We start from the raw sequence: 11,461 nt of genomic DNA on the forward strand, positions 1-11,461 counted from the left end.
CAACCAGAGTACACCTCATTCTACTTAATGTGCTTCTGATTTGGAAGTTGAAAAGTCTTGAGTGAGGAAAAGTGCTCAATTCTGGCTTTACTAGCAGAGGGATACAGTGAGCGTCATGTTGCCTCAATCCTTATTTCTAAGATGGCAATCCATTACAACAAGGTCAAGTAGCAGACATTGGGGACAACAAAGCTACAGAGCGACGGAGGGCAAAAACTACTCTCCACTGACTGGGATGACAGTCATCTTACTCGAATGTCACTCATCAACCGCAGGATGACATCAAGTTACCTACAAAAGGTACAGCAAATGGCAGCTGGGGTGAAGTGCACCGCAAGAACAGCTCGTAACAGGCTCCTAGAGGCAGGGCTCATGTCATGTAAAGCTAGAAAAAAGCCTTTCATCAATGAGAAGCAAAGGAGAGCCAGGCTGAAGTTTGCCAAAGACCATAAGGATTGAACCATAGAGGACTTGAGTAAGGTAATCTTTTCTGATGAGTCTAATTTTCAGCTCTGCCCAACACCTGGTCATCTAATGGTTAGACGGAGACCTGGAGAGGCGTACAAGCCACAGTGTCTTGCACCCGCTGTGAAATTTGGTGGAGGATCGGTGATGATCTGGGGATGCTTCAGCAAGGCTGGAATTGGGCAGGTTATTCTTTGTGAAGGACGTATGAATCAAGCCACATACAAGGTTATCCTGGAAAAACAGCTGATTCCTTCTGCTCAGACAATGTTCCCCAACTCTGTGGACAATGCGCCATGCCACACAGCTAGGTCCATCAATGTGTGGATGAAGGACCACCACATCAAATCCCTGTCATGGCCAGCCCAATCTCCAGACCTGAACCCAATTGAGAACCTCTGGAATGTAATCAAGAGGAAGATGGAGAGTCACAAGCCACCAAACAAAGAACTGCTTACATGTGTGTACCAGGAGAGGCATAAGGTCACCCAAAAGCCGTGTGAGAGACTGGAGGAAAGCAGCCAAGACGCAGGAAAGCTGGGGTTAACAATCATGGGTGTTCCACAAAATATTGATTTCTGAACTCTTCCTGAGTTAAAAACATTAGTATTGTTGTTTCTAAATGATTATGAACTTGTTTTCTTTGCATTATTTAATGTCTGAAAGCACTGCAGTTTTTTTAAATTTTGACCCTTTTTCTTGTCAGAAAAAAAATACAAAATTTATTGGTTGGAAATTCGGAGACGTCAGAAGTTTATAGAATAAAAGAGCAATTTACATTTTACTCAAATATAAATAGATATATAATTATATATATATAATTATTTTTCCTGATTACACGGGCCGTGCAGGGCGAGGAGGGCGTGTAATTACATGACATGTAGGTGTAGTGACTAGTTGCTGACAGACTCCTGATGTTTCGCCTGGTTTCTCGATGCGGTATACACCGCTGTTATATAATAAGGGCCCCAAATCACTGTAGAAGGGACCGGCTCATCTGCCCAAATGGGTTCAGCTGCTTCTGGCAAAGCTGGGTGACGGGCCAGCCTTACAGGGGTATAAGTAGGTATATAGGATAAGGGGTAACGTCCCGACCGGTGAGTTTCTGACCGCCGAGGCCTCTTGTCGATTCCACTTCCCCTGATACCGATGAAGCTGAAAAGTTTTTTGTTTTTTTTTTACTCTTGTGGCTGGGATTGTTTTTAACTTCAGATTTATTTATTTTTTTGAATTCACCGACTGCAGGAAGAGATGGGGGAAAAATGTCACAGTAACTTCAGAAAGTCACACGGAGGAGCTGCCGTTCTTTGTGTTGCTGTCACTTCTGGTTCTCCTGCCGTACAGCTGGTGGTGAGGGACAAGCCTCTGCAGTGACCAGAGCGTAGAGGGGAAACGGTCACCCGGCCGATGGGGTACATGGGCCATCCTGCACACAGGACGGTCACAAACTGCTACACATCTGACCATGTAAAGAAATATTACGCCGCCTGGCTGTCGCTTCCCGCGGATCACGTAACCCTGTGCTAAATATATTATTTTTGAGCGTCTGCACTGGGGGGGGTCCCACTTCTGGGACATCCAATGTTCCTGAGGCTAATGGGGCCGAGGTACTATTTTTATTTTCCCCTGGCTGGGGGGGGGGGTCCTACCTATGGGATTCCCACTGATCCTAAGGATAAATGGGCACAGTTGTAGCTTTTTCTCTGCACAGTATATAACTGGAGGGGCCTAGCCCTTAGGATCCGTGGGCATCTGTGTTAGGACCCCCAGTTATTTGCTGTGCTGTTAAAACGAACACTGTGGCCCTCTTTATCCCCAGGGTCTGTAGGCATAGTGGATAATTGAGGTTTGGGGGGGGGGGGGTCCTACCGCTGAGAATCCCTCTGATCCTGAAGATAAAGGGGCCGCAGTCGGAGACTGAGTCTCCTCACTAAACCTGCAGCCCCTTCATTCTTAGTATTAGTGATAAGGAATGGCAATGTGAACCTGATAATCCCCCGATGATCTCACTGATGACTCCCACGTCACAGGTTGTCAGCAAGATAGCTACAACAGTGTGCGGACCCCCGTAAACATTTGACATCTTCGCTTCCTCGGTCCTTGTGATTGTGACTTGGAGGGGTCGCGTGCAGCAGCCAGCGGGAGACGGCACAGAAGTTTCTGGTTTTTGGCGGAGTTGCCCTTTATTGTGTTGGTGAGGTTCGGGGGGCGCACCGTGTGCCATCAGGGGGTCCTGCTCTGTTCTACAAGGAGTTGTCTGTTCGGTGTAGGAGGCACGTTACGTTTGTGTCACTGTAGACCCGTGTAGCCGACGTGTCCACACGCGGCATATTCATTAACAAGTCTTCCATGATTAATTATATATCTCCAGGTGTCGGCTTCCATAGACTTCTCTCGTGCTGCCGATCACCACGCTCAGATGCATGTAGTTTTATAATCGTTCCTGAGAAAGTGGAGTGACAGCCGACATCTTTTGTGGTGTTACCCAGCTCTCCGAGACTCTGGAAGGGCCCAGTGACTGGAGAGTTGTGTTCCCAGTGTGGCCATGTACTGGGCTGATGAGTTGGTATATCGAGGGCTGTAATGGTTGTCAGTTATTGTGGGGTTGTCAGCCGCTCCCCCAGACTCCTGACAACACGTCGCCTGAAGCCCTTCCTGATACTAAATTCACCTACTTTGGAAAGTTGAGAGAGAACCACTAGGGGGAGCTGTAACAGGGGCTGTATTGGCTGCTGGTGTATGGGGGGGGGGGGGAGGCTATATTGGTCGTCAGTGAAAGGAGGGGAAGGCTGTCTTTGTCGTCGGTGTACGGGGGAAGGCTGTCTTGGTCGTCAGTGTACGGGGCCGTCGGTGTATGGAGGGGAAGGCTGTATTGGTCGTCGGTGTACGGGGGGGGGGAAGCTGTCTTGGTCGTCGGTGTATGGAGGGGAAGGCTGTATTGGTCGTCGGTGTACGGGGGGGGAAGCTGTCTTGGTCGTCGGTGTATGGAGGGGAAGGCTGTCTTGGTCGTCGGTGTACGGGGGGAAGCTGTCTTGGTCGTCGGTGTATGGAGGGGAAGGCTGTATTGGTCGTCGGTGTACGGGGGGGAAGCTGTCTTGGTCGTCGGTGTATGGTGGCGACGGCTGTATTGGTCGTCGGTGTACGGGGGGGAGCTGTCTTGGTCGTCGGTGTATGGAGGGGAAGGCTGTATTGGTCGTCGGTGTACGGGGGGGAGCTGTCTTGGTCGTCGGTGTATGGAGGGGAAGGCTGTCTTGGTCGTCGGTGTACGGGGGAAGCTGTCTTGGTCGTCGGTGTATGGTGGCGACGGCTGTATTGGTCGTCGGTGTACGGGGGGGAGCTGTCTTGGTCGTCGGTGTATGGAGGGGAAGGCTGTATTGGTCGTCGGTGTATGGAGGGGAAGGCTGTATTGGTCGTCGGTGTACGGGGGGAAGCTGTCTTGGTCGTCAGTGTATGGAGGGGAAGGCTGTCTTGGTCGTCGGTGTACGGGGGGAAGCTGTCTTGGTCGTCGGTGTATGGAGGGGAAGGCTGTATTGGTCGTTGGTGTACGGGGGGAAGCTGTCTTGGTCGTCGGTGTATGGTGGCGACGGCTGTATTGGTCGTCGGTGTACGGGGGGGAGCTGTCTTGGTCGTCGGTGTATGGAGGGGAAGGCTGTCTTGGTCGTCGGTGTACGGGGGGGGAAGCTGTCTTGGTCGTCGGTGTATGGAGGGGAAGGCTGTCTTGGTCGTCGGTGTACGGGGGGAAGCTGTCTTGGTCGTCGGTGTATGGAGGGGAAGGCTGTATTGGTCGTCGGTGTACGGGGGGAAGCTGTCTTGGTCGTCGGTGTACGGGGGGGGAGCTGTCTTGGTCGTCGGTGTATGGAGGGGAAGGCTGTATTGGTCGTCGGTGTACGGGGGGGAAGCTGTCTTGGTCGTCGGTGTATGGAGGGGAAGGCTGTATTGGTCGTCGGTGTATGGAGGGGAAGGCTGTATTGGTCGTCGGTGTATGGAGGGGAAGGCTGTATTGGTCGTCGGTGTATGGAGGGGAAGGCTGTATTGGTCGTCGGTGTATGGAGGGGAAGGCTGTATTGGTCGTCGGTGTATGGAGGGGAAGGCTGTATTGGTCGTCGGTGTATGGAGGGGAAGGCTGTATTGGTCGTCGGTGTATGGAGGGGAAGGCTGTATTGGTCGTCGGTGTATGGTGGCGACGGCTGTATTGGTCGTCGGTGTACGGGAGGAGGCTGTATTGGTTGCCATTGTATGGGGGGGGGGGTTAGGCTGTATTGGTTGCTGGTGTACTTTGGGGGTGGGGGGGGGGACTGAATTGGTTGCCGGTTTATGGGGTGGGGGCTGTATTGATTGCTGGTGTATTGTGGGGGGGCGATATTGGTTGCCGGTGTATTGTGGGGGGGAGGCTGTATTGGTTGCTGGTGTATTGGGGGGGGGCGGTATTGGTTGCCAATGTATGGGGGGGGCCTATATTGGTTGCCGGTTTATGGGGGGCATGTTGTATTGGTTGCTGTATGGGGGGGTGAGAGGCTGTATTGCTTGCCGGTGTATTGTGGGGGGGGGGCGATATTGGTTGCCGGTGTATTGTGGGGGGGGGGGCGGTATTGGTTGCTGGTGTATTGGGGGGGCGGTATTGGTTGCCGGTGTATTGGGGGCGGTATTGGTTGCCGGTGTACGGGGGGGCCAGTGTAAGAAGCCGTATTGGTTCAGGCATCCTAGAGAGCTGAGTGACTGGTGCAGGACGGGGGGCATGTTGGTTGTCAGTCGCTCTTGTTATAATTGTGTGCGCAACAATGCGAATAATATAGGGTCCTCTGGCAAAGCATTCATTCAGGAGTCTTGGAAAGCCTGGTGACCATGGCGCTGGAGAAGGGCTTGTATTAGTGCGGTCTGTTTTTAGGATGGCAGGTGCACGACTGGATGACTTGCTATCTGGGGTCTGCTATGATGGGTGTCTGGTGTTGGCTGGGGGTCACCCAGCTTTCCCTTGGCGGGGGTGACTGTAGGGTTTCTTTCTTGCTTCCTGCTCTTGAGGAGTTAATGTCCATCCTTCCTCCCGCTCACCCACTTCTCTGTTCGCTGCAGGTGATTGTGCTTTCGTTGTGCGGGTCCTCGCTGACGACCAGGATGAGTAGCGCCGTCTCATGACCCCAGGGGCCCTGGTGAGTAATGCAGAGGAGAAGCCAAGATTAATTATACAAACCTGAGAGCTACAGAGCCCCTAGCGAGCGGACGTCTTCTCCCGTGTGGAGCCGCCGCGCCGAACCTTCCCTGCCCGCAGCTCCGGCCTCACGGACAAGAGAAAGTGTCATTGTTTGGAATCGGAGCCGCTAACCAGGCAGAGCGCCGGCCGGTAACACATCCAGCAACCGCCCGCTCTGCACATGTCTGTCCACCATTGCTTGGTGTTATGGAACTACAGTCACAGCTTATCCTGTGTGTGTTCAAATTGCGATCACGTTGACTATTGGCCAGCCACCGCAGCGATGTCATCAGCAAACTGGACCACCTTTATGCTAAACCTGCCCTAAAAAGGGCCATCTTTGGGGCATTCTTCCCTGGATCCTCTTTACTGTGCCATCCCTCTGTTTTTCCTCCTAGAAATATATGAATAAATGGACAAGTGGGTGTTACCAGTAAGGGACACATCCACTCGACAGTTTCCAGGAGGAGTAACAGAGGAATGACACTACCATTATAAGGAAAGATGCTCCAGAATGCTGCTAGTCCAGCTGCTGAGACCCCAGCCATTGCCAGGATGAGGGACAGACCTCCCCCATTTCGGCGATCTGTGGATGTTTTTATTCCGGTGTCTGTAGCTCCGTGTGGCTTCTGTAATCTGGTGACATTGGGGAAGGACATGATTACCGTGTGTTTACCAGCCGGTTCTGCCGCCAGACGGGGAATTTCGTACCTTTTGGATGAGCGGCGTTCATTTGCTCGGCTACCAATGTTATAAATTAACTCCGACTTCCCAAATCTCCGGACATGCGACATTGGATAAGGTTCTCATTAGACGCTAAGTGGTCAGCGAGCCGGTGCACCACGGCCCCCGTGACGTGACCGTAATGTGCCCACTCTTGTCTTGCAGTGTGCCCTGGCAATGCACGGCGTTCCCTCCGCAGCGACAGCCACATGTCCGAAGAATGCTGGAATTGCAGGAGGGGAGAACCCACTTCAACAAGAGAGAGCGAAACAAAAAGGAAAAGGACGAGCAAAAGGACAACGCTGACAAAAGCGCCTCACAGAAAGCTCACCTGAAGCCCCCCAGCCCTCCAAAGAACCTGGCGAGCCCCACCGCATCCGTGACTGTGAGCTCGGGATCTCTGTCAATGCATTCCAGTAACCCCAAAGTGCGAAACTCCCCGTCAGGAAACACACAGAGGTAGGAGCCCTGCGCCTCCCATACTTCCCCCACCTTGCGCCTCCACTTCTTCCCTCTCCCCCTCCCTGCGCCTCCACTTCTTCCCTCTCCCCCTCCCCGCCTTGCCTCACCACCTTCTTTCTCCTCCTCCCCATCTTGCGCCTCCCCTTCAGACCCCGCCTTGCACCTCCCATTTTTCCCCCTCCCCGCCTTGTGCCTCCCTTTCTCTCCCCTTCCCGCCTTGCGCCTCCCCTTCTCTCACCCATTCCCGCCTTGCGCCTCCCCTTCTCTCACCCATTCCCGCCTTGCGCCTCCCCTTCTCTCACCCATTCCCGCCTTGCGCCTCCCCTTCTCTCACCCATTCCCGCCTTGCGCCTCCCCTTCTCTCACCCATTCCCGCCTTGCGCCTCCCCTTCTCTCACCCATTCCCGCCTTGCGCCTCCCCTTCTCTCACCCATTCCCGCCTTGCGCCTCCCCTTCTCTCACCCATTCCCGCCTTGCGCCTCCCCTTCTCTCACCCATTCCCGCCTTGCGCCTCCCCTTCTCTCACCCATTCCCACCTTGCGCCTCCCCTTCTCTCACCCATTCCCACCTTGCGCCTCCCCTTCTCTCACCCATTCCCACCTTGCGCCTCCCCTTCTCTCACCCATTCCCACCTTGCGCCTCCCCTTCTCACACACACACACACACACACACACACACACACACACACACACACACACACACACACCTACCTTGTGCCTTACCTTCTCTCCCCCCTTCCCACCTTGCGCCTCCCCTTCTCTCACCCATTCGCACCTTGCGCCTCCCCTTCTCTCACCCATTCCCACCTTGCGCCTCCCCTTCTCTCACCCATTCCCACCTTGCGCCTCCCCTTCTCTCCCCCCTTCCCACCTTGCGCCTCCCCTTCTCTCCCCCTTCCCACCTTGCGCCTCCCCTTCTCTCCCCCTTCCCACCTTGCGACTCCCCTTCTCTCCCCCTTCCCGCCTTGCGACTCCCCTTCTCTCCCCCTTCCCGCCTTGCGACTCCCCTTCTCTCCCCCTTCCCGCCTTGCGACTCCCCTTCTCTCCCCCTTCCCGCCTTGCGACTCCCCTTCTCTCCCCCTTCCCGCCTTGCGACTCCCCTTCTCTCCCCCTTCCCGCCTTGCGACTCCCCTTCTCTCCCCCTTCCCGCCTTGCGACTCCCCTTCTCTCCCCCTTCCCGCCTTGCGACTCCCCTTCTCTCCCCCTTCCCGCCTTGCGACTCCCCTTCTCTCCCCCTTCCCGCCTTGCGACTCCCCTTCTCTCCCCCTTCCCGCCTTGCGACTCCCCTTCTCTCCCCCTTCCCGCCTTGCGACTCCCCTTCTCTCCCCCTTCCCGCCTTGCGACTCCCCTTCTCTCCCCCTTCCCGCCTTGCGACTCCCCTTCTCTCCCCCTTCCCGCCTTGCGACTCCCCTTCTCTCCCCCTTCCCGCCTTGCGACTCCCCTTCTCTCCCCCTTCCCGCCTTGCGACTCCCCTTCTCTCCCCCTTCCCGCCTTGCGACTCCCCTTCTCTCCCCCTTCCCGCCTTGCGACTCCCCTTCTCTCCCCCTTCCCGCCTTGCGACTCCCCTTCTCTCCCCCTTCCCGCCTTGCGACTCCCCTTCTCTCCCCCTTCCCGCCTTGCGACTCCCCTTCTCTCCCCCTTCCCGCCTTGCGACTCCCCTTCTCTCCCCCTTCCCGCCTTGCGACTCCCCTTCTCTCCCCCTTCCCGCCTTGCGACTCCCCTTCTCTCCCCCTTCCCGCCTTGCGACTCCCCTTCTCTCCCCCTTCCCGCCTTGCGACTCCCCTTCTCTCCCCCTTCCCGCCTTGCGACTCCCCTTCTCTCCCCCTTCCCGCCTTGCGACTCCCCTTCTCTCCCCCTTCCCGCCTTGCGCCTCCCCTTCTCACCCATTCCCGCCTTGCGCCTCCCCTTCTCACCCATTCCCGCCTTGCGCCTCCCCTTCTCTCACCCATTCCCGCCTTGCGCCTCCCCTTCTCTCACCCATTCCCGCCTTGCGCCTCCCCTTCTCTCACCCATTCCCGCCTTGCGCCTCCCCTTCTCTCACCCATTCCCGCCTTGCGCCTCCCCTTCTCTCACCCATTCCCGCCTTGCGCCTCCTTTTCTCTCACCCATTCCCGCCTTGCGCCTCCTTTTCTCTCACCCATTCCCACCTTGCGCCTCCCCTTCTCTCACCCATTCCCACCTTGCGCCTACCCTTCTCTCACCCATTCCCATCTTGCGCCTCCCCTTCTCACACACACACACACACACACACACACACACCCCTACACCTACCTTGCGCCTCCCCTTCTCTCCCCCCTTCCCGCCTTGCGCCTCCCCTTCTCTCCCCCTTCCCGCCTTGCGCCTCACCTTCTCTCACCCATTCCCGCCTTGCGCCTCACCTTCTCTCACCCATTCCCGCCTTGCGCCTCACCTTCTCTCACCCATTCCCGCCTTGCGCCTCACCTTCTCTCACCCATTCCCGCCTTGCGCCTCACCTTCTCTCTCACACGCGCGCACACACATACTACACCTACCTTGTGCCTCTCCTCCTTCTCTCTACCCATCCCCACATTACACCTCCCTGCCTTGTGCCTCCCCTTCTCTCCCCTTTTCACCCATTCCCGCCTTGTGCCTCCCCTTCTCACCCATTCCCGCCTTGTGCCTCCCCTTCTCACCCATTCCCGCCTTGTGCCTCCCCTTCTCACCCATTCCCGCCTTGCGCCTCCCCTTCTCACCCATTCCCGCCTTGCGCCTCCCCTTCTCACCCATTCCCGCCTTGCGCCTCCCCTTCTCACCCATTCCCGCCTTGCGCCTCCCCTTCTCTCACCCATTCCCGCCTTGCGCCTCCCCTTCTCTCACCCATTCCCGCCTTGCGCCTCCCCTTCTCTCACCCATTCCCGCCTTGCGCCTCCCCTTCTCTCACCCATTCCCGCCTTGCGCCTCCCCTTCTCTCACCCATTCCCGCCTTGCGCCTCCCCTTCTCTCACCCATTCCCGCCTTGCGCCTCCCCTTCTCTCACCCATTCCCGCCTTGCGCCTCGCCTTCTCTCACCCATTCCCGCCTTGCGCCTCCCCTTCTCTCACCCATTCCCGCCTTGCGCCTCCTTTTCTCTCACCCATTCCCACCTTGCGCCTCCTTTTCTCTCACCCATTCCCACCTTGCGCCTACCCTTCTCTCACCCATTCCCACCTTGCGCCTACCCTTCTCTCACCCATTCCCATCTTGCGCCTCCCCTTCTCACACACACACACACACACACACACACACACACACACACACACACACACCTACACCTACCTTGCGCCTCCCCTTCTCTCCCCCCTTCCCACCTTGCGCCTCCCCTTCTCTCCCCCCTTCCCACCTTGCGCCTCCCCTTCTCTCCCCCCTTCCCGCCTTGCGCCTCCCCTTCTCTCCCCCCTTCCCGCCTTGCGCCTCCCCTTCTCTCCCCCCTTCCCGCCTTGCGCCTCCCCTTCTCTCCCCTTCTCACCCATTCCCGCCTTGCGCCTCCCCTTCTCTCCCCTTCTCTCACCCATTCCCGCCTTGCGCCTCCCCTTCTCTCTCACACACGCGCGCGCGCGCACATACTACACCTACCTTGTGCCTCTCCTCCTTCTCTCTACCCATCCCCACATTACACCTCCCCTTCCCCCCCCACTTGCGCCTTTTCATTTTCAACCCCCACCTTGTGCCTCACCTTCTCTCCCCCCCCTTCCCACCTTGCGCCTCACCTTCTCTCATCCCCTTCCCACCTTGCGCCTCACCTTCTCTCATCCCCTTCCCACCTTGCGCCTCACCTTCTCTCCCCCCTTTCCCACCTTGCGCCTCACCTTCTCTCCCCCCTTTCCCACCTTGCGCCTCACCTTCTCTCCCCCCTTTCCCACCTTGCGCCTCACCTTCTCTCCCCCCATTCCCGCCTTGCGCCTCCCCTTCTCTCACCCATTCCCGCCTTGCGCCTCCCCTTCTCTCACCCATTCCCGCCTTGCGCCTCCCCTTCTCTCACCCATTCCCGCCTTGCGCCTCCCCTTCTCTCACCCATTCCCGCCTTGCGCCTCCCCTTCTCTCACCCATTCCCGCCTTGCGCCTCCCCTTCTCTCACCCATTCCCGCCTTGCGCCTCCTTTTCTCTCACCCATTCCCACCTTGCGCCTCCTTTTCTCTCACCCATTCCCACCTTGCGCCTCCCCTTCTCTCACCCATTCCCACCTTGCGCCTACCCTTCTCTCACCCATTCCCATCTTGCGCCTCCCCTTCTCACACACACACACACACACACACACACACACACACACACACACACACACACACACCTACACCTACCTTGCGCCTCCCCTTCTCTCCCCCCTTCCCACCTTGCGCCTCCCCTTCTCTCCCCCCTTCCCACCTTGCGCCTCCCCTTCTCTCCCCCCTTCCCGCCTTGCGCCTCCCCTTCTCTCCCCCCTTCCCGCCTTGCGCCTCCCCTTCTCTCCCCCCTTCCCGCCTTGCGCCTCCCCTTCTCTCCCCTTCTCACCCATTCCCGCCTTGCGCCTCCCCTTCTCTCCCCTTCTCTCACCCATTCCCGCCTTGCGCCTCCCCTTCTCTCTCACACACGCGCGCGCGCGCGCACATACTACACCTACCTTGTGCCTCTCCTCCTTCTCTCTACCCAT

General features: G+C 57.2%; 1 protein-coding gene across 4 annotated transcripts in view; it reads left to right on the forward strand.

The window, feature by feature from the left end:
• Window positions 1-11,461, forward strand: part of BCL9 (BCL9 transcription coactivator) — a 187,098-nt gene that overhangs the window by 153,545 nt on the left and 22,092 nt on the right. For 3 of the 4 annotated variants that reach the window (XM_073577187.1, XM_073577188.1, XM_073577186.1), the window contains 2 exons: window positions 5,536-5,612; window positions 6,542-6,835. In XM_073577187.1, the coding sequence (XP_073433288.1) occupies window positions 6,597-6,835 (239 nt within the window). In that variant the 5' untranslated portion in view covers window positions 5,536-5,612; window positions 6,542-6,596. The remainder of the gene's footprint in view (window positions 1-5,535; window positions 5,613-6,541; window positions 6,836-11,461) is intronic. The other variant, XM_073577189.1, reaches the window with a different exon arrangement.

Source organism: Dendrobates tinctorius, unplaced genomic scaffold, assembly GCF_039654945.1.
Source record: "Dendrobates tinctorius isolate UK_male_01 unplaced genomic scaffold, ASM3965494v1 ptg000054l, whole genome shotgun sequence".
NCBI classification, from domain to species: Eukaryota; Metazoa; Chordata; class Amphibia; order Anura; family Dendrobatidae; genus Dendrobates; species Dendrobates tinctorius.